Consider the following 22,086-nt stretch of genomic DNA (forward strand, 5'->3'; position numbering starts at 1 on the left):
TCGAAACCAGCCTGGCCAACCTGGTGAAACCCCGTCTCTACTAAAAATACAAAAAAATTAGCCAGGCTAATTACAGGTTGTGGGTGCCTGTAATCTCAGCTACTCAGGAGGCTGAGGCAGGAGAATTGCTTGAACTTGGGAGGTGGAGGTTGCAATGAGCCAAGATCGTGCTACTGCAGTCCAGTCTGGGCAACAGAGTGAGACTCCGTCTCAAAAAAAAAAAAAAAAAAAAAAGGCCTGGCGCGGTGGCTCACGCCTGTAATCCCAGCACTTTGGGAGGCCGAGGCGGGCGAATCAAGAGGTCAGGAGTTTGAGACCAGCCTGCTCAACATGGCGAAACCTTGTCTCTACTAAAAAATACAAAAAATTAGCCAGGCGTGGTGGCAGGCACCTGTAATCCCAGCTACTTGGGAGGATGAGGCAGGAGAATCGCTTGAACCCAGGAGGCGGAGGTTGCAGTGAGCTGAGATAGCGCCACTGCACTCCAGCCAGTGAGCTGAGATAGCACCACTGCACTCAGACAAGAGTGAAACTCCATCTCATAAATAAATAAATAAACAAACAAACAAACATAAAAAGATAGAGGAGTTCCTTCATCCTGCAGGAAAAAGGGGTGGGTCACACAGCATCAGAGCTGTGAACTGAGAAATCCTAGGGAAAGAAGGGGCCAGTGCCTGAGTCCCTACTGGATGATGGGAGCAAGGGGGAAGGGTGGAGGCTCCCAGGCTGGAACTCTCCGGGAGGTTTTTGGCTGGGGAACAGAAGGGAGAGCAGGAGGTCCCAGGGTAATGAAATGAAGGAGGGAGTTACAACCTCCAGCAAATTCTGGGGAAGTGAAGGGATCTGAGGATGAGGACCGGATTCTGGGACAGCGATGCTGAGCGGCTAAGTCGGGAAGAGGCTGGAAGCCGGGCACGGTGGCTCACGCCTGTAATCGCAGAGCTTTGGGAGGAGGGAGGATTGCTTGAGGCCAGGAGTTCGAGACCAGCCTGAGTAACATAGCAAGACCCTGTCTCTACAAAATATTTGAAAATTATTCAGGAGTAGTGGCGAGCAACTGTAGTCCCAGCCACCAAGGAGACTGAGGCAGGAGGATTGCCTGAGCCCAGAAGCTCAAGGCTGCAGTGAGCTATGATTGCACCACTGCACTCCAGCCTGGGCGACAGAGCGAGACCCTGTCTCCAAAAATAATAAATAAAAAACGAGACAGGGCTGGGGCAGAGGAGGCAGCAGGGTCTCTGGGGACCCATCCCCGGGAGCGATCACGCGTGCTGAACGTCCAGGACGAGACCCCAGGGCTTCGACCCCCACGGGGCGGCTCGTGCGGGGTGGGGCGGGGTCTGGGCGGGGCCCGGGCGGGGTGGGGCGGGGCCGGGGTCCCGGGGGCCGGGGCGGGGCCGGGCTGGCGCTGCGCAGCCGCGGGGCGGCCGTCGCGCATGCGGGGCTCACACGGCTGCAGCCGGTGCCGCTGCCACTCCCGGGAGCATGAAGGACCGAACCCAGGAGCTCCGCACGGTGAGTCCGGCCCCAGCGCGCGGCCGCCCGCCTCCGCCGCCCGCGCCAACGCGCCGGACACTTCCCGCCCGGCTCCCGCGGCCAGGAGGGCGGCCGCTCCTGCGCCCCCAGCCGGGGCTGAAGGGAGCGGGGCGAGCCAGGGACCTCGACCCCCCTCCGGGTTCCGCCCCTCGGACCCACTCGGGGTCACGGGCTCGCGTGAGCTCGGCCGCGCTGACACGTGGACGGTCGGCTGGAGTCCGGGGTCCTGGATAAACTTTTCGGGGCCCCCTTGATTTGGGGGGTTCGGAGGGTATGATGGGGTTTGGGTGGCGGGACCTCTTCCCCCTCCCGCAGAGCAGGCCCTGTCTCTGGCCCCCTCACTGCCCCTCATCTCTGACCTCCCGTCCCCCCTCGGTGTAGACAGACGAGGGGACCGCGGTGGGAACCTCCTTGGTGTAGACAGACGAGGGGACCGCGGTGGGCCGGTGCCGGTCTCCTGCGCGGGGCCCCGCTGCGGGGCGCGCTGCGGAAACCTGGTCGTCGGGTGGGGGCGGCCTCCTCGGGCCACCGTGGTCACCTGTGGCTCCATCACCTGTGGCTCCCCCTCTGCTCGGTCGCAGTAGGGATCCACTGCCCGCCCCAGGTCTGGGGCGGGGGGCGTCACACCCGCCCCGGGTTCACCTGTCCACCTTCGGGCTTCCGGGCAGCCCTGGCTGGCGTTTCCAGACCCTTCAGGGTTCCTTGCGACTTGGATCTATTTTTCCACCTGTATCTGGGAAACCCCTGGGGTGTGGCTCCTGGGGCGGGGTTTGGGGGCAGTAGGAGGACGCACAAACGTTCTGAGTCAGAGCCCACCCTCTCCCAGCCCAGAGACCCCTGCAGCCTGCATGGGTCCCCTTCCCCTGGCCTCTGCCCTTAGGGATGAGGAGCCCAGGAGGATGGTGACCGGGAGTGGAGGACAGCGACGGAAATGAAGCCTCCCTGGGTGTGTCGGGGGGGGTGGGGATCAAGGCTCAAGACTAGATTGAGTCTCATCTGGTCATCTGGTCCCCTGGCTGGCCCCTGGCTGGCAGCCCTGCCTGCTGATCCCTGGGAGCACCCCCCACCCCGCGCCCTCGGCTAGGAACTAGAACCCTAAGGTCCCCTCCTATGGAAAATGTCAAGTGTCCTTTGGGCGTTTGACCCCACGGCTTGTCTTCTCCACCCAGAGGCTCCCTGAGTTGGAGCCTGTCTGCCCCATTATGTCATGGTTGCCTCCTGGGCATCCTGGAGCCGGGACCTGGGCTCCCCTGCCTTCATCTCCCCCACTTGCTCTGGCACCACGGCCTCCACTTTGCCTCCAGACCTGTTATTCCTGGCTGAGCGCCCGGCCCCTGGTGTAAACCCCATGAGGTTTCAAAGGAAGAAGATGGTCCCTCAAGTCGCATATGGGCTCTAAACACTTCCCCCGCGGCCCCTGTGGTTGCCCTCAAGTTTCCTGAGCTCCGTTGAGTCAGAATGAGTGTTTTCCTGGTGATGGATGGCTGTGTGGTGTAATTTGCTGATGTTTAGGCGCCTGGTAGGTTACCTGAGGGTGTGTGTGGGAACCATGGGCCCTTACATAGGATAATAGCCTCTGGCATGTCAGCCTGCATCCCCCTAGCTGAAGGGGAAACTGAGGCACAAAAGAAACACAGCTTGCCTGCTAGAGGGATGGTAGAAAAGGGCTTTGCCTCATCCCTGAAGATAGACTCAGGCCTGGCTGACACTGGGGGACAGCCAGTGGAGCTGGGGTTGTGAAGCGTTTGAACCCAGATCTTTTTGCTCTGATGTCTGTCTCTGTTACTACCTCCTCACCCCCTGATTAGATGGTGAAGCCAGGCTTTGCTTTGAATGGTCTGAGGCTTCCACTCCAGACGCCCCCACCCTCCCCACACAAGGCATTCAGAGCCCAGGGAGGCTGTACCCATTGCTGGGTGGCCCTGCCCAGGGAGGGCTTTCTAGCAGACAGGAGGACGGCTGGCAGGCAAGAGCCCACACGGGGTGGGGTAAGACAGTCAGTCTTGGTGGGGCCACCATTCCCACAGGCTGCTTTCCCTCTGGACCTGGGGTTCCCATCTGTGAAGTGGGGATGGGAAAGCCAAGAATTCAGTTTCTTGGGAGCAGAAGCAGGGCCACAGGTCTCCTGACTCCAGCTCCACATTTGTAGGAGGCCTGAAGCCCCAAGAGTCAGAATTTTCAGCCCAGAATCCCCAGGAAGGAAGAGGCCAGCACTGGCTGAGCTGGACTGGGCTGGACTGGGCTAGACTGGACTGGACTGGGACGGGCTGGGCTGGGCTGGGCTGAACAGAGATGGTGTTGGGGACAGCGGCTATGCACTGCTCCCAGCCCTCCCTCCCTCCCTCTTCCTCCTCCTCCTCCTCCTCCCTCTTCTTTCTCCTTCTTCCCCACCCAACGCCACCACATTTGGAAGGAGGCGAAGGGAGCTTATTTATAAAAGTCACACTTGGGGAAGGAGCTGGCGCGTTTCCTCACTCTGCAGGCCCGGCCCAGCCCTCCAGCCTTCTCCAGCCTTCTCTAGCCTTCTCCAGCTCCCAACTCTCCCTCTGCAGATGGGGAGTGAAGGGGGTCACTGGGGACTAGCAGGGGGCCTCAGTGCTGTCGCAGGCCCTCAGAGATCAGAAAGACCACTTGCAGGTTACAGGTAACAAAGAGAGACCGAAAACAGGGCCAGGGTCACACAGCCAGGGAAAGACTTTTGGGTTAGAGCATCCCCAGGGAGCCCCACTCAGGCTGTAGCTGCCTCCTCCCCTCAACTCAGAGACTCCCTAATTTTCTTCCTGGGGACTTTGCAGAGCTGACCTTTCTCCCTGGGCCCAGAACGTGTGTTTGTCTGTGTGCCAGGTCATGTGGGACAGACACATGGGACCTGTTGCAGGAGGCTGAAGATGTAGCAAGGAGGGAGAGTTGGAGCAGCACAATCCTGGAAGGCTTCCTGGAAGAAGAGACCCTGGGATAGCCCAGGAGCAGGAGCTGGATTTGAATAGGAGGAGAGGTGATCTAAAGGAGGGGACAGCTTAGTGAAGGCAGAGAGATTGGAATGCTCAACCAGGAGAGAATAGCAGGTGGCTCTGACAGCTGGTGTCTGGGGCCCCCTGAAGTGCCTTGAGGTCTAGACTAGGGCCCAACTCACTGGAACAGCCCAGGCAGGACTGGATGGGAAGGCCCAGGGCCCTGCTTTGCCCACCAGTTTCCCCTTCTCTCTTTCATTGCTGGGAAGAGTCTGGCAGTTGGGTGGCAACACCGGGCGGGTTCATCCTTAATCTCCCTCTGCTCACTTCCTCATCTGCAGAATGGAGCCAGTGTTACCTGCCTTGCAGGGTGGCAGGCACGAGGGTGTAAGAACAGGAGCCGGACAGGGCTCGCCCGATCCTTCCTCCCATTACCTCCCGGAGGTTTCCCAGCATGAACGATGCATTTGGGTACATTTTCATCTGGGGTGCAGGTGGAACGGCCTCCCGGGACCATCTAGTTCAACCTCCTATCTTACAGATCAGAAAACAGGTCCAGAAAGGGCCAGGTGTTTATCTGAGGTCACGCAGCCTGTGGGGGCAGAGCCTGGCCCCTTCCATGGCTTGAAGCTGCCTCCCTGAGCGGCTCTGGGGCCCTGTGAAGGGGCAGGCTCTGCAGGGCGGGGACCTGGTGTACACAGAGCTGGAGGCTGGGGACAGGGTGAGGAGGCTCAGATTGCACAGCCGTCTTTCCTGGAGACCCAGCTTGGCCTCTCACACACCCCTGACTCAGCTCCAGGCCTCTCTGCACTAGTGATATTGACTTTGATTAGTCATTTAAAAGAAGAAGGGAAAAAAATAGCCCTCGAGGCAGACAACAGCCATTGTGCTCAGCAGTGATGAATCAACCTTGCTGGCCTGAAGGCTTCCCCTGGGACAGGCCTGGAGGCTGCCTGGCCTCTGCACCTCTTGGAGGAGTCAGACTATTACATCCAGGAAGGGGTCCTGGAATCCTGGAGTCTCTGCTAGGAGAGACCACCAGGGCTGCCCCACCTCTGCCAGGGGAAGCTCAGGGCATCCAGCCCCCCGTGGTTCCAGCAGTGTCTGGCCTTCCTAGCAGTCTCCATGCTAGGGAGGTAAGGAAGCACTCCCTCCCAGCCTTCCTGGTTGGAGGTGGTGTTTTTTGTTGGTTTGTGTGTGTGTGTGTGTGTGTGTGTGTGTGTGTTGTTTTTGTTTTTGTTTTTTTAAGACGGAGTCTCGCACTGTGCCATCTCGGCTCACTGCAGCCTCCACCTCCTGGGTTCAAGTGATTCTCCTTCCTCAGCCTCCTGAGTAGCTGAGACTACAGGTGTTCATCACCACACCCGGCTAATTTTTGTATTTTTAGTAGCGACGGGGTTTCACCATGTTGGCCAGGATGGCCTCGATCTCTTGACCTCCTGATCTGCCCGCCTCGGCCTCCCAAAGTGCTGGGATTACAAGCGTAAGCCACCACACCCAGCCAATTGTTTTTTTTTTTTTTTTTCAGACGGAGTCTCGTTCTGTCATCCAGGCTGGAGTGCAGTGGCACAATCTCGGCTCACTGCAACCTCCACCTCCCAGGTTCAAGTGATTCTCCTGCCTCACCCTCCCGAGTAGCTGGGATTATAGGCATGCACCACCACACCCGGCTAATTTTTGTATTTTTAGTAGAGATGGGGTTTTGCCATGTTGACCAGGCTGCTCTTGAACTGCTAACCTCAGGTGATCCACCCACCTTGGCCTCCCAAAGTGCTGGGATTAAAGCATTAGCCACTGCGCCCGGCTACCCCTATAAATTCTGATTCAGCCTCTTTGGGATGGATCCCTGGAAGCCGTTTTTTTTTTTTTTTTTTAATCCCCCCAAAGGATTCTGGTGCTCGCCCAGCTTTGAGAACCGCTGAATGCAGAACAAAAAAACACGAGGATGTTAGCTGGGCTTGGGGGCTCACACCTGCAGTACCAACTACTTGGGAGGCTGAGGCAGGAAGACTGCTTGAGCTCAGGAGTTTGAGACCAGCCTGAGCAACATAGTGAGACCACCATCTCTACAAAAATTTAAAATTAGCCAGGTGTGGTAGCAGGCGCCTGTAGTCCCAGCTACTCTGGAGGCTGAGGCTGGAGGACTGCTTGAGCTTGGGAGATCAAGGCCGCAGTGAGCTATGATCTAGCCACTACACTCCAGTCTGGACAACAAAGCGAGATTCTGTTTCAAAAAAAAAAAATAAGAGCTGGGCGCGCTGGCTCACGCCTGTAATCCTAGCACTTTGGGAGGCCGAGGCAGGCAGATCACCTGAGGTCAGGAATTCAAGACCAGCCTGGCCAACATGGTGAAACCCCATCTCTACAAAAAATATAAAAACTAGCTGGGTGTGGTGCGGGTGCCTGTAATCCCAGCTACTCGGGAGGCTGAGGCAGGAGAATCGCTTGAACCTGGGAGGGGGAGGTTGTCGTGAGTCGAGATTGCGCCACTGTGCTCCAGCCTGGGCAACAGAGCGAGACTCTGCCTCAAAAAAAAAAAAAGTGCCAGGACAAATTGGATGTTGGTTGGATGGGAGAAGAGGAGGAAGATGGCAGATGTCCTAGGTTTCCGGCTTGGGGTTCTGCGCTAGGCAGTTCAGAGGAGGGGGCTCTGGCAAAACAGGTGGAGCCTGGTTTTGGCCAGGAGGCAGGCAAGGTGCCCGTATGATATCTGGGCACATCCGTCCGTAAGACACTTGGGTCTTTGAGTTTGTGCCCCACAGTTCCAGCTGCCACCTGCACAGCGAAGGGTTCCAAGTCCCCAACTCCAACCCAGCCCCCTCTCCAGAGCTGTGACTGCCACTCAGAAAGCACTGGTAGATCCCCAAGGGAGCTGGGCCCTAATTATTCCACAGAAATCTGTGTGTCCACTTTTGTTTTTTTGAGATAGGATCTTACTCTGTCACCTAAGCTGGAGTGCAATGGCATGATCATAGCTCACTGCAGCCTCGACCTTCAGGGCTCAAGCAATCCTCCCACCTCAGCCTCCTGAGTAGCTGTGATTTCAGATGCATGGCACCACGCCCAGCCAACTTTTGTAGTTTTTGGTAGAGATGGGGTCTTGCTATGTTGCCCTGGCTGGTCTCAAACTCCTGGACTCAAGTAATCCTCCCACCTCAGCCTCCCAAAGTGCTGAGATTACCGGCGTGAGCCATCATGCCTGGCCACTTTATGTATACAGTGCCCACCCTGGCCAGCCCGAGACACCAGAAAGACAGCATGCCAGGGCAGCCACATCACCTAGTTACATTTTGGTCAAGAGGGTGTCTGGGCTGGGAAACAGAGGAGGTGAGGGTGGCATTGGGGCTCTGCCATCCCGCGTCCTTATCAGTTTATTCCGTGTCCAGTGAGAACTGATTACGTGTCTGAGTTAATCTGGAGGACATCTCTAGAATGTTGCCACCAGGCTCTGGCTTGGATGTGGATGAGGGTGCAGGGGGCAACAGAGTCAGGAGCCATCAGAATCCCACAAACTGAAATAAGCATCGGAACAAATGAAGAAATGAAACAGGAAAAAGGTCCTTCGCTTGAACCCCAAATCCACTCCACAGACAGTGGTTGGGAAGGGCTTGAGGCTTTTCTTGACAGGAAATGCTACATGATCACTTATCTGATTCCTGGCTGTATTAATAGAGGTAGATCATATAGAAAGAGGGAGGGGATGGGCCAGATCTTTGGCATTGCTGAGACCACAGTCAGCAGCAGATTCAGTTTGTGTGCTGTATGACAGGAGACAGGCACAGTGGAACAACTCTTGGGCAGGGGCTGTAATTTGGGGTCCCTGGGAAGGATCTGAAAGGGAAGGAATACTTGAGAAGAAAAATCTAGGGAGGATGTGGATGCCGCCTTCAGATCTATAGCAGGGGTATCCCAGGGAGAGGGCACCTACAGGTTCTTTATGGCCTGGAACCAAACCACAGGGAAGAGAAGGACTCTAACAGTTGGGGCTGCCCAAGATGGGCAGAGCTGTTTGGGGAAGCTAGTGAGCTCACCGTCACAGGAGGTATGCAAGCTGAGGCTGGAAGCTGAAGCCAGGGGGACTTCTCAGGTCCCTTAGGGCCTGAGAGTTTTCAGCCATGGCTCCAATAGGAATGTGAATGGTGTGTGGAAGAATGAGGTGCGAGATACTGATTTGGGGAGGCAGGGAGGCTTCTGGAAGGAGGTGGCATTGAGGAAGAAGGGAATGTCACCTTCATGGAATCAGCATCCCGGGCAGAGGGATGTGCCTGGGGGAAGCTTGGGGGCAGAGGGTGGATTGTAGGGCCAGGAACCGGTTGTAGGTGTGGTGGAGTGGGGTCTGATCCCAGGGGAGGGCAGCGGGATAAAGAGCAGAGCTGGGGGTGAAAATTCCCAAGAACGAAGAAGTAGGAGGATGTGGGGAGGAAAGGCCCCCTTGGCCCATCCCCTCTAGGTTTTGCTTGGAGCCGTGGCTGGTTTGACCATGCCTCAGAGGTCAGGCCCTCAGCCTCCCGACTGGCTTTGGGGCCAATCTCAATGCCACCTCCAGGGTAGACTTGACCTGGGTGCCCCCATCAGACCCTGGCCCTGATCTCCCTTTCCCCAGCCCTACCCTTATAGACGCAGGGTCCGGAGGAGGATGTGGGCATCTCTCCTCCCAGCCCTTCTGTTAGAGAAGCTTCCTGGTCCAGCCTTCAGCCTTTTGGGAAGGTAGCAGGTCAGAGCTAGCCGGATGCCGGGAGAAGACCTGCCCCCATTACACAGATGGGCAAGCTGAGGTCAAGAGAGTCACCAGACAGGTGCCAGTGGTCTCTGAGGGCAGGACAGGGGTTCGGTGGGGCTGGCAGTGACGCTCGTCTCTGGCGGCGGGAAAGGAGCTGGAGAATTCTCCATCCACCCTTTGTCATCTACCCTGATCCTCTGAGCACCAGGGTAGAGAGGGCAGGACACTGAATGGCAGGAGCTCCTGGGGCCACTTCCCAACCTGGCAGCCTGCCCAGGAGGAGGAACTGGGCTCCTCCTGGCAGTGCTCTGCCTGTTTCCCTAGGGAGGGCTCCTCTGACTCAACTCCTAGGCCTGTCACGGTCTAAAAGCATGAAAACGGCTCCTGGATTTTCTGTGTCTGTGGGGAGCTTGGTAGGGGAGGGGGTACCACCTGGTGACAGCCACCGGCACTCAGTGGGGAGTGGGAACGAGGATTTATTTTAGCTGCTGGGGAGGTGGTATGATATCTTAAAGAGAGGAGGCCCCTCTGAGCCGCCTCTATCAAAGCTCCTAACTACCCCCTCTCCCGATGAGTCCCCACTTTGATGGGGTAATGTGAGCCCCTCACAGAACATGCTCAGGCCGGGCGTGGTGGCTCACACCTGTACTCCCAGCACTTTGGGAAGCCAAGGGGGGAAGATCACTTGAGCCCAAGAGTTTGAGACCAGACTGGGCAACATAGTTTGACCCTGTCTCTACAAAAAAAAAAAAAAAAAAATCAAAAAGTAGCTGGGTGTGGTGGCATGCATCTGGTGCATCTGTAGTCCCAGCTGCTTGGGAGGCTGAGGTGAAAGGATGACTTGAGCCCGGGAGGTCGAGGCTACAGTGAGTTATGATTGTGCCACTGCACTCCAGCCTGGGTGACAGAGCGAGACCCTGTCTCAATCAATCAGTCAGTCCATCCATCAATCAAACAAACATATATGCCCTGCTTCCCCACTTTTTCTCAGCCCTCCCTCCATGCAGCCAGGTGTCACTGTCCCCATTTCACAGAAGAGTAAACAGAGCCAGAGGGGTCAAGGCCCAGCCTGATGAGTCCCATCAGTTCTCTCAGCCCCTCAACCTCTACCTGCCTCTGTCCTGACGAGAGAGCACCGAGGTGAGGTCAGTGCTGAGCCAGGCAGTGGCCGCTCCCGTGAGGCACTCAGAAATGAGGTGGGAACAAGACCAGATGAGGTGGTTCATGCCTGTAATCCCAGCACTTTGGGAGGCTGAGGCGGGCGGATCACCTGAGGTCAGGAGTTCGAGACCAGCCTGGCCAACATAGTGAAACCCGTCTCTACTAAAAATACAAAAATTAGCTGGGCATGGTGGCAGGCACCTGTAATCCCACCTACTCTGGAGGCTGAGGCAGGAGAATTGCTTGAAGCTAGGAAGTGGAGGTTGCAGTGAGCCAAGATCACACCACTGCACTCCAGCCTAGGTGACAGTGCGAGACTCTCTCAAAAAAATAAAAATAAAAACAATAAATAAAAGAAGTGGGAACAAGCCCTGAGCCCCAGGCTGAGAGACGTCAGTCCGTGCCCCAGGGTGGCCACCCCGGATATCCTTGCCTTGGCTGCAGAGAGAGACCTGGCCTTGCCAGCAGTGTGGGCTGACCCTGGCCAACTCGCAGTATGAGGCAGACAGTAATGATTGTGCAGCATGCCGGGAAGTCAGAAGTATAATTACCCCTGCCCCATGATGGGGGTGGCTTTTGTACAGCTGCTTCTGGGACAGTGGAGTGGGGCCTGCACCTGTGGCTGAGGCCTAAGGCAGGACCCGAGCCAAGTGGCAGCATGACTGCCCCCTCGTGCCTGCTGGGCCCAGGTCTGGGGACTGGAAGGAGGCAGACCGAGGTCCGATGGCAAGACCGACAGGGAGGCCAAGTGCAGTGGCTCACACCTACAATCCCAGCACTTTGGAAGGCTGAGGCAGGAGGATCGCTTGAGGCCAGGAGTTCAAGACCAGCCTGGGCAACACAGTGAGACCCCCGTCTCTACAAAAATAAAAATTAAATTTAAAAACTGTTTTTAAAAAAGACTGACAGGAGATTCCTAAGAGATCTGATCCGTGCCACCTCGGGGCTGGGGTTTAGTGGTGCCCAGGCCTGGGACACAGCGGGCAGGTCTCCCCTTACAGGGCCCACTCTGGAAAGGGAGCTTGGGACCTCTGGGCTCCACCTGAATTAAAACCACTGGAGCCAGGCATGGTGGTGGAAACCTATAATTCCAGCTACTCGGGAGGCTGAGTTGGGAGGATCGCTTGAGCCCAGGTGTTCAAGGCTGCAGTGAGCTGCGATTGCACCCCTGCACTCCAGCCTGGGTGACACAGCAAGACCTCAACTCTAGGAATGTGTGTATGTGTTTGTGTGTGTATGTGTGTAAACCACAGGGCCAGGAGAGTAGAGAATGCACTTTCCAGGCAGCTGTCCTAGGGGCCTAGGGGACCCAGAGGGCCCAGACAGAGCGGCTGGCCCCAGGCTTGCTTGCCTCCCCAGCTGCAGGGAGGGGGCAGGCAGATAGGCGAGGGAGGAAGTCCCTGGCCCAGAGGCTGAGACTTGGCTTTGACACCAGTGTACCAGGCAAGGTTCCTCTCTCTGTGCCGGGCCCCCAGTGGTCCTCCAGATCTTACTGTGGCTGGGAGCAGAGGGCACAGCCAGGCCTGTTCTTGTCCCCTGCTCAGAGGCCCCCAGGGAGAGGGGGAGGGGAGGGGCCCTGGTGCTGTACCCTGGGCACCTGCGTGTGTACAGGTGGGTCCTGTACATACGTCTGCTCATGTGTGCACAACCCCGCACAGGCCAAGGACAGCGATGATGATGACGATGTCGCTGTCACCGTGGACCGAGACCGCTTCATGGATGAGTTCTTTGAGCAGGTGGGAGCCAGCACACCCCACCCTTCCCACACACTGGCAGACCTTGGGGGGCCACTCTCGCCTCTGAGCCAGGTTCTTTCGCACCTGCACCTGGCTCAGCAGCTCCGGGGCGCCAACGAATGAACCGTTTTGAGGGTGAATAGATGGAAGCTCAGAGCGGAGCTAAATCTGGGATCGCACTCCTCCCCATCTGGGTCTGGAAGGACGCACCCCCACTGCACCCCAGCACCCGGAGCCTGGCCCGTCCTCCCCGTGAGCCCTGACCGCAGCCCTACTCTGGGCCATCCCTGGGCCCCAGAAGCCTCCTCCCCCGATTTCCTCCTCCTGACCAACCGGCCTTGGTCCGCAGGTGGAGGAGATTCGAGGCTTCATTGACAAGATCGCAGAGAACGTGGAGGAGGTGAAGCGGAAGCACAGTGCCATCCTGGCGTCCCCCAACCCCGATGAGAGTGAGTGTGTGGGGTAGGGGACAGGTTTGAGGCCCCACAAGCCTCGGGAAGGGGCTGCTGCCAGGGAGGCCTCACGGGACCTCAGCAGCCTTCATGGCTGGTGGGCTTAGGAGTGCCTGGGCGGGCCAGGGTCAGGAGGGTGTCATGAGAAGCCTTGGGAAACGCAGCTGTCCCCGGCTTGGAACTGGGGGGTCAGTACCCAGCATCCCAGGCTGGCCAGACCAGGTCTCCATGAAAGACTTGGGTGATGGGAGAGGCGATCAGCCCTGCCCTTCCCAGGTGAACTGGGTTTTTTTTTGAGATGAAGTCTTGCTCTGTCGCCAGGCTGGAGTGCAGTGGCACAATCTCAGCTCACTGCCACCTCTGCCTTCCAGGTTCAAGCGATTCCCCTGCCTCAGCCTCCCAAGTAGCTGGGACTACAGGCACGCGCCACCATGCCTGGCTAATTTTTTGTATTTTAGTAGAGACGGGGTTTCACCATGTTGGTCAAGACGGTCTTGATCTCCTGACCTCGTGATCCACCTGCTTCGACCTGCCAAAGTGCTGGGATTGCAGGCATGAGCCACTGCGCCCGGCCGAACTGGCTTTTTTCTTTTTTTTTTTTCTTTTTTCTTTTTTTCGAGACGAAGTCTTGCTCTGTCACCCAGGCTGGAGTGCAGTGGCGCCATCTCGGCTCACTGCAACCTCCGCCTCCCAGGTTCAAGCAATTCTCCTACCTCAGCCTCCCGAGTAGCTGGGATTACAGGCATGCGCTACCACGCCCGACTAATTTTTGGTATTTTTAGTAGAGACGGGGTTTCTCCATATTGGTCAGGCTGGTCTTGAACTCCCGACCTCAGGTGATCCGCCCGCCTCGGCCTCCCAAAGTGCTGGGATTACAGGCATGAGCCCCCACGCCCAGCCCCAAGAAGGTATTTTTTTTTTCATTTCGAACTGGCTTTTTTCTAAGGCAACTGGGCTGGCTGCAGCCCTGGGCTTCTGGGAGCGAGGGAAGGAAGGAAGGAGGAAGCTGTCTGTGATCAATAGGAAGGCCTCTCAGTCCAGCCCCGCCCCTCCCCTCGCCTCTCAGGGGAGCAGATGGCAGCTCTAAGGCGTCAGCGCTGTGGGAGGGCAAGCTGGCCAAGCAGGCAGAGCTTCCGGAAGGAGCTGGCAGCCCTGGCACCTGGCCACGTGGCACCCCGGGGCAGGCATTCTCAGGGCTCCAGGAAGTCACCCCTCTCCCTCCACACTGGGAGCCTGTGTGTCAGGCTCGCACTCCGTCCCCAGACAGGTCCCCCTGACCCAGTCCTCACGTTCCTGTTGAGATGTTGGTTACTACACTGAGAGATGCCAGGCTGATGGCATAGGTGCCCTCCCCTGGAGGGGGGCTCACCGTGAGCCCCAGGGATGCAGCCATCAGGTGTTTGAGGGAGGCAAGCCCTGGCCACCCAGGTGCCCGGGGTCATATTTTCTTCTCACCTCCAGCACAGCCTCCCGGTCTATGACCCCTCACCCCCAAGCCCACCGGCATCTTCAAGAACCCAGAGTAAATCTTTCCACAGCCCCAAAGTGTGCATGAACCCAGGTCAGTGCCACACCAACTAAGCCAGTGCCCCGCCCTCAGAAGGCAAAATGGGTCGGGAGGGAGCAGGGTGGACTGCCTCAGGAAGGGCAGGAGGGAGAGAGGGACGCCCAGGGCTCACCACGCTGCGCTCCTCGCCTGAGAGATTTGTTGGATGGCAGCATGAGACGGATGTCTGTGCGCCCAGAGGTATCTGGGTCACTGTGTGTCCCTCTGTGGGCTGTTCCTGCTCAGGGTCAGGAGGTGGCTGATTGTGGGGTGGGGACGGAGGGCTCTAAAGAGCAGGGGAGTGGGTCTCTCACTGCTGGCAGGTGGGGCAGGCATGGGGCAGCAGAGCTGTCTGCTCCACACCTTGGGCTCCTGCAGGCCACCTCCTGCACCATCTCCTGCTGCAGTTGTCATGCACAGTCATAGGGACCGGTTCTGAGTCACCACCCGTGAGCTGAACAGTCAAGACCTGGTGGAGTCCCAGGCTCTCGCTAAGAGGAGGGGGCTCATGTTGGGGGTTCTAGGGCACAGGCGGCACAGAGTTAAGGAGAAGTCTCAAGGAAAGATGGCAATGAGTGAGGGGCTCTCCCGGGCAAGGCAGGCTCTGCCTCCTCTGGGGGCTGCCATCCGGCCTGGGCTATTTTGGGTCTGAGCAAAAGAGGCTGAGACGTCAGAGCAGCTGGTAACCGACTTTTCCTTTGTTCCTACGGATGAGGCGCCCTCCTCCGCGCCTCGGAACCCCCCCTTCCCCGCTCCACCTCACTGCATTCCACTTGGGAGGTGACCCCATCCGGGGCCTTCCTGATAGACCACTCTCAACACCCCTCCCTGTCCCCTCTAGGACAAACCCCAGCCCCAGGGGCAAGCAGAGGGACGGGTGGGAAGGTGATAGCCAGAGCTCAGTCCTGGCTTCTCCCGGGGCAGAGTCCTGGGGGTGTCCTGAGACTGGGGTGTTGCCAGGAGCACCCCCAGGGGAGGCAGCTGTCTTGTCCCACTTTTTCATCCAGCTCCTCTCAGGCAGGGGGGCAAGCTGGGCACCCCCGTGGCCTCTGCCAGCTTTAGGGAGATGGTTCTAGTTGGAACAAGGGCCACAAAACACTATGCCACCACCCTAGTCCAATTTCACCAGGGCCCCAGCTACCTGCCACGGCTGGGGCCAACTGTGCCCACCTCTTTGGACCTGAGGGCCCACATCAGCGCCCACCCAGGCCATCCACCCCTTGCCCCCTTCCACCCGCCAGGTACTTAGCACCCAGGGAGGCGCAGCTTTGTGGGAACAGCAAGGTCTGCCCCACCCAGAGTGTTTGCACGTATGACTCAGGGAGTGCGGGGTGGTCCCCTGTCAGCCCCCCGGCTGGCTGTGTACCCTCCTGAGCCACCAGGTAACACCAGGTGAGCCCACACCACCCCCCCCACACCTTCAACTCCAGCAAGCATCAAGTCACTGTTCCCGGCGCCAACTCCAGCATCGCCAGCTGCTCCACAATTACTTCTGCCTTAAATTTAGACCCATCTGTTATCTCCAGGGGGTGGGGGCGCCGGCAAAGGAGGAAGGGAGGCTCCTCCGAAGACAGCACAAGAGGGGGTGAAGCTGCAGCTGGTGCAGCCCTGGCCCAGAATTGGGGGAGGGGGGCAGGCAGGCAGAGCCTTAGCTAGGGGAACGGGAGAACCGGGATCTTCCCAGAGCCTACCACTGGGCCCCTGTGCTGGAGGCTGAGCCTGCACGTCAGTCCCGGCGGAGCCTAGGAGGCCTACCCCCACCCTTTCTACCTCCCCAGAGACGAAGGAGGAGCTGGAAGAACTCATGTCCGACATAAAGAAGACAGCAAACAAAGTTCGTTCCAAGTTAAAGAGTGAGTCAGGCTTGTCTGGGGGTGGGTGGGGGGCATTCTAGGCCTGCTTCCTCTGTGGAGCCCATGGGGTTTTGCTCGCCCTGAGGGGGTGCGCCGGATCTTGCTTTCCTTTCTGAGGGTGGCATCATGTGCCCATTCACTCAACAGCTACTTGGCAAGGCCCGTTGGTGCCAGTCTCTGGGCTGGGCCCAGGGACACACCCGCCCGAGGCTTTGTCGACGGAGGGCTCCACTCTGGATGGGCACTGCCCCTCACCTCTGCTAAAGAGGGTTGAAGAAGTGGCCAGTACTTCCTGGTCTCGTGCAGAAGCCCTGTACGCTGGGTGAACAGACACGTACACCCCATGAGTGTCAAGGCCTCGGGGCCACATGCCCTGCAGGAGGGGCCGCCTGGCTCTCCCCGCTGTGGGCATGGTCCCTCGTACACAGCCTCTCTGAGCAGAAAAGGAGCGGTACCCAGGCATAGGGTGGCCAGAGCTACCAGACCTCACACACACGCAGAGCTTGGAGTGGGTGTGCATTTACACACGTGCACACACCACACAGCGTCACAGCTGGAAGGGCCTCTGTAGGCCCCTCCTCCATCGGTGCCTGGCACTGACCCCACCAGCCACAGGCCACACACATACCCTAGGGGATGTGGGGAGGTGGATAGATGCCGGGTGTGCGGGTAGGGGACGGGGTTGAAGGGGCCTGGTTATGACTCAGCAACCACCTGTGCCCCCAGGCATCGAGCAGTCCATCGAGCAAGAGGAAGGCCTGAACCGCTCCTCCGCTGACCTGAGGATCCGGAAGACACAGGTGCGGCCACGGAGTCTAGGGTGGGCGGGCACCTGAGTCTCTGGGTCGGTCCCCGCGGGGCCTCACCCCTGCACCTCCATCTCGGGCCCCCAGCACTCCACGCTGTCCAGAAAGTTTGTGGAGGTCATGTCGGAGTACAACGCCACGCAGTCCGACTACCGCGAGCGCTGCAAGGGCCGCATCCAAAGGCAACTGGAGATCAGTGAGCTGGGGGTGGGGCCTGGGGCGGGGGGCGGGGCCCGAGTCTGCTGCTGAGTGCGTGGCTTGAGGCTGCTGCTTAGTTAGGGGCCCGAGGGGCGTGGCCCGAGGCAGCTGCTGAGTTAGGGGCCGGAGGGGCGGGGCCTGAGGCTGCTGCTGAGTTAGGGACCGGAGGGGCGGAGCCCGAGGCGGCTGCTGAGTTAGGGGCTGGATGGGCGGGGGCCTGAGGCTGCTGCTGTGTTAAGGGCCGGGGGGGCGGGGCCTGAGGCTGCCGCTGAGCTCGGGGCTTGGTGGGAGCCCGGGCCTGGGACTGGAGCGGGCGGGGCCCAGTGCCGCTGCTGAACTCCCCGGAGAGGGCTGGGCCCAGTGTAACCCCACTCGCTTGCAGCCGGCAGGACCACGACCAGTGAGGAGCTGGAGGACATGCTGGAGAGTGGGAACCCCGCCATCTTTGCCTCTGGGGTGAGTGTGGGCCCCATCCCTCCTGCCATGACCCCCTCACCATGTTCCCCACGTCCATGACCCCTAGTGCTGGGTCTGGACAGTATTTGGACACAGACCCCTTGTAAGGCAGGTTTTAGGGAAGGAAGAGTCCCAGAGAGGGGAAAACACCAGGCCGAGGTCACATAAATGTCGGTGGCGAAGGTGGACTCAAGACCCCTGTCTCCTGATGCTTCCCAGTTGGACATACTTTCGCCGGCGGCCAGCGGCTCCTCCTCTTATCCGTGGGCCCTTTTCCTCTCCTGGAGGACATTTGGCCATCTCTGTGTTCATGTGAAGCCGGGCAGGGGTGCTCCCTGAAGGACGTGGCACACAGGTGTTAGAGGCAGGCTTGGGGCTGTGAGTTCCAGGAGAGAGGGGAGGGGCAGTCACATTCGATGTGGGGGAAGGGACGGGAGAAAGGCAGTTCCAGGCTTGGGTCCACGGGGCAGTCAACTTCGGCCCTGCAAAATGCTGGTGATAAGGACTGTCACTGAGCACTCGCTCTGTGGCCAGCACAGGTGGAAAGTGTCACTAGCCCCAGGTTACAGGTAGGAGATTGGCTTGCAGAGAAATTAGGTAACAGCTAGCATGTGGCAGAGCCAGGTAGCAAGGCGGGGAAGGCTGCAGCTTGGGAGGAAGCCTCGGGCCCCCTTCCGGAGCAGCTCTGCCCACCCCAAACGCCCTCCCCCTCGGCCCTCTGCCCTGCCCCTCAGCAAGCCTCTGGGTCCCAGCCCCTTGCTCCCACCCCCAGATCATCATGGACTCCAGCATCTCCAAGCAGGCTCTGAGCGAGATTGAGACGCGACACAGTGAGATCATCAAGCTGGAGAACAGCATCCGTGAGCTACACGACATGTTCATGGACATGGCCATGCTCGTGGAGAGCCAGGTGAGCGCCAGGCCCCCTGCCCTCCACCCCAGCCCACACCAGCACCCAGGGCTGCACTAACCTCGCCCTTTCTGCCCGACACGCTGCCCTGCCGGGGAGGGACCAAGTTCTCAGGTAACCAATCACCCACTGTTGAAGCTGCTGCCAGGGCCCTGCCCACCTGAAGGTCCCTGTCCTCTGCATGGCTCTGCTTGAGCTTCAAGGACCCCAGGCCCTGCATGGCCCCACCCCCTATACCCCGCCGTCTCCCATTCCCCTCCTGTTTCTTCATGGGGCCACTGTGGGCCATGCATTTCCCCAGAGACTGAAAGTGTAGCAGTGACCAGGACTGCTCAGGGACCTGCCTCCTGGAGTGAATGGCTGTTGGGCAAAAGAGTTGCCTAAGAACAAATGGAAGGTTCTCCAGTGGGGCTCAAACTTGAATGAGTCACCTGGAGGACTTGTAAGTTTCCAGGTCCCCGTCCCAGAGACTGGCAGGTGACGTGAAGGTCCAGGAAGTTGCCTCTCTGACAAGCTTAAGGGTGGTGCCACCACCACTGTGGTTCCAAAGTGACACAGAGTAACACCGTGACCACGACGGGGCGGCTGCCTTTGTTGGAGTGAGTGGTCAAGGGAGGCCTCTCAGGAGGGGGCATTTGAGCTGATGCCAAAAAAGGGTGAAAAGGAGCCAGCTGTGAAGACTTCGCAGCGGAGATGAAGAGCTGGCCCCAGCAACACTAAGGTCCCAAGCCCAGCAAGACCCAGATTTATTTCAGGAACAGAAAAAGGAGGTCCTTGCTGCTGGGGCACAAGGAGTGGTCGGAGCTGAGATGAAGCTGGAGACGAGGTGGATGGGGCCTTGGCAGGCAGTGTGCTGGGGAATTTGCAGTCTCTTCTAGATTGGAGGGGGTTTGGGTTGTTTGTTTTGTTTTAGCAAAAGATGAGATCTTGCTGTGTTGCCCAGGCTGGTCTCGGAACTCCTGAGCTCAAATGATCCTCCCACCTCAGCCTCCCAAAGTGCTGGGATCATAGATGTGAGCCACAGCACCCAGCCAGGTTGGAATATTTTAAGTATGGGAGTGATGTGACCTTGGTTAGGAAGTACGGAGGCCGTCAGGAGGCTGCTGCTGCCGCCATCTGGTGAGAAACAGACCATGGTGACGTGGACGCCAGTGAAGGCAACCGATGGACTTGGAGAGGGAGACACGCCCTAGGAGTCTTGTGGGGCAGTGTCATGGTCAGACTGGCCTCTGGGGGCAGCATGGGACCAGATCACAGGGCTCAAAAGGGCTGTGGGCTGGGCAGGGGGTTCTATTTTTTTTTTTTTTTTGAGACGGAGTCTCACTCTGTCGCCAGGCTGGAGTGCAGTGGCAGGATTTCAGCTCACTGCAACCTCTGCCTCCCAGGTTCAACCAATTCTTCTGCCTCAGCCTCCTGAGTAGCTGAGCGTACAGGTGCTCGCCACAACGCCCAGCTAATTTTTGTATTTTTAGTAGAGATGGGGTTTCACCATGTTGGCCAGGATGGTCTCGAACTCCTGACCTCAAGTTCTTAAAGACCGAAGACCCCAGACAGCAGACAGAGCTGGAGGGAGCTGTCATGCCTGAGGATGGGGGTGTGGGAAGGCTCACCCATGGCCACCTCAGGAGCTATGGCCAGGGCAGGCCCAGACTCCAGCATACCCACTCCTGCTCCCACCTTCCTCTGCCTGGCACTGCCACCTCTTTGACAGTGTTCTCTGCATGGTCCCCAACCCTCAGCTGAGACTGCATGGCCAGCTCCACCCCCAGGATTGCTGCTCTGCGGGGAAACGTGGGAGCTGCCTTGGGGAGCCTGGCCCTCTACACCCCACCCAGGGTACCTGGCCCAGGTGAGAAGCTGTACCCCAACCTCCTCATGCCCCCTTTTTCTCTCTAGCCTCAGGGTGCTTTCCTGAAGTCCTGCCCTGAGCCCCAACCCAACCCTGAGGAGGGGGCCCTCTGGAGCTCGGGTGCCCCCGGCCCCGCAGGGAGAGATGATTGACAGGATCGAGTACAATGTGGAACACGCGGTAGACTATGTGGAGAGGGCTGTGTCTGACACCAAGAAGGCCGTCAAGTACCAGAGCAAGGCGCGCCGGGTCAGTAGTGCAGCCCTGCCCAAGCCCATGCCCCAGCACCCATTAGGGACCCCCAACCATCCCACATCCCTCCCCATCCCACCCCTCTCCCTGCTCTCAGGAGCTCCCCATGACAGCCCCCTCCCAGGCCATCACCTTCCCCTGCTTGGATCCCCCCCGACTGTCCAGCCCTCAGCCTTTGCCATAGTCCCACCCCACCTGCCGCCACCACTGTCTGAGGCCTCTCCTGCCCGCTTCCCATGCAGAAGAAAATTATGATCATCATCTGCTGTGTGATCCTGGGCATCGTCATCGCCTCCACTGTTGGGGGCATCTTCGCCTAGAAGCCACCCAAACTGCCACTCCACTCCAGGTGGGCCACTCCAAGGAGGCCCTGGCTGCTGCCACCTGGCTGGGCTGCCCTCCCAACCCCCGCCTCTGGCTCAGAGCACCCTCCCTCCCAGCCCCCACGCTCCCTTCTCTGCCATGGGCCCTCCGTCCCCGCCCCGTGTCGTGTGCATGATCTCTGTGAGTGTGCGTCTGTACGGGAAGAGGCAGAGGGAGGCAGTCAGCGGGGCGTGATGCAGTATGCACAGCGAGGGGCAGATCCAGGCAGGGCCGCCAGAGTGACACAGGCCACCCTTCCTTGCCTTCAGTAACTCGGTGGGCCCGGGTTCTGCTCTTCCCTGGGGACCCTAACCTCGCCTCCAACTGACCTGCCCTGTCCTCTGGCCTCTCCAGCTGTCCCCACAAGCAGAGCCCTGAGGGGTGGGGACCAGCTGGCCACATGGTGCTGCTTTTCAGGTTAGGGGAGAGGTGGCCCTGAGGGACAGCCCAGCTCTGAGTCTCAATCGCTGATCACTGCCAGGGAGGCTCAGGCTGCCATGGCTCCAGGCTCCCTCCCCTGCCTAGGGGCAAAGTCCATCGGGTCCTGGGCCTCAGCTTCCCTTCCCACATTTCTCCAGCCCCAGGAGCAACCCCTTGGGCTAGGTCTGACCCCAGGTGTCCCTCTGGAAGGGGCTGGCTGGTGCCCCATCTCCAGCCACCCCAGCAGCTAGGGAGGCAAAGCAGGCTGCAGTCAGGCCCTCGAGCCAGCGTTGCATGTTTGGGATAGTGGCTCCTGTTGTCTTGCGCTCTGGGAAGTCAGATGTCATTTCAGGCCTGCAGTCTCATCCTGCCCTTGCCATCCCCCCATCGATGTGCCACGTGGGTGTCAGGTGTCCCAGATGCAGTATTCGGCAGCCAGCCAGGGAGGGCTACCTCCTCCTCCTCCTCACCACCTTGGGGCTTCTCATGGGCAATGTGCCCCCGCCCCAGGACCCTCTCCCTCGGGGACAGGCAGGGAGACGCATGCGAGTGCATGCAGCAGGCAATGGGGCCGTGTCCGTGTGCCCCACCCTCCCTCGGCTTTACTCCTGCCCAGTGACTGTGACCACCGTCCGTGTTGCCTTCTTCAACAGCAACTCCCCCCAACCCCTTCACCAAAGGTCTTGGTACAACCAGCTGCCCATTTTGTGAAATTTTTATGTAGAATAAACATTTGTATCTGTACCAGGCCTCTGTTGTAGATTTCTTCCCCAGGTCTCCTGGGGGAAAACCTTAGGAGGGTTCTCCCTATTGCCCAAGCTGGCCTCCCACCTCAGCCTCCCACAGAGCTGGGACCACAGGTTGTGCCTGGCCTGGC

The 22,086-nt window shown here is 58.9% G+C and overlaps 1 protein-coding gene across 4 annotated transcripts; it reads left to right on the plus strand.

The window, feature by feature from the left end:
* The first annotated feature begins 1,404 nt into the window (after positions 1-1,404).
* Positions 1,405-21,958, plus strand: STX1A (syntaxin 1A). 4 transcript variants are annotated; one of them, NM_001133472.1, is given in 10 exon segments: positions 1,471-1,515; positions 12,027-12,104; positions 12,454-12,553; positions 15,881-15,955; positions 16,682-16,755; positions 16,849-16,957; positions 17,342-17,415; positions 18,188-18,325; positions 20,313-20,423; positions 20,669-21,958. In NM_001133472.1, coding segments are annotated over 10 exon segments (867 nt in total). In that variant the 5' UTR covers positions 1,471-1,485; the 3' UTR covers positions 20,747-21,958.
* The last annotated feature ends 128 nt before the right edge of the window (positions 21,959-22,086 follow it).

The sequence above is a fragment of the Pongo abelii genome, chromosome 6 (genome assembly GCF_028885655.2).
Source record: "Pongo abelii isolate AG06213 chromosome 6, NHGRI_mPonAbe1-v2.0_pri, whole genome shotgun sequence".
NCBI classification, from domain to species: domain Eukaryota; kingdom Metazoa; phylum Chordata; class Mammalia; order Primates; family Hominidae; genus Pongo; species Pongo abelii.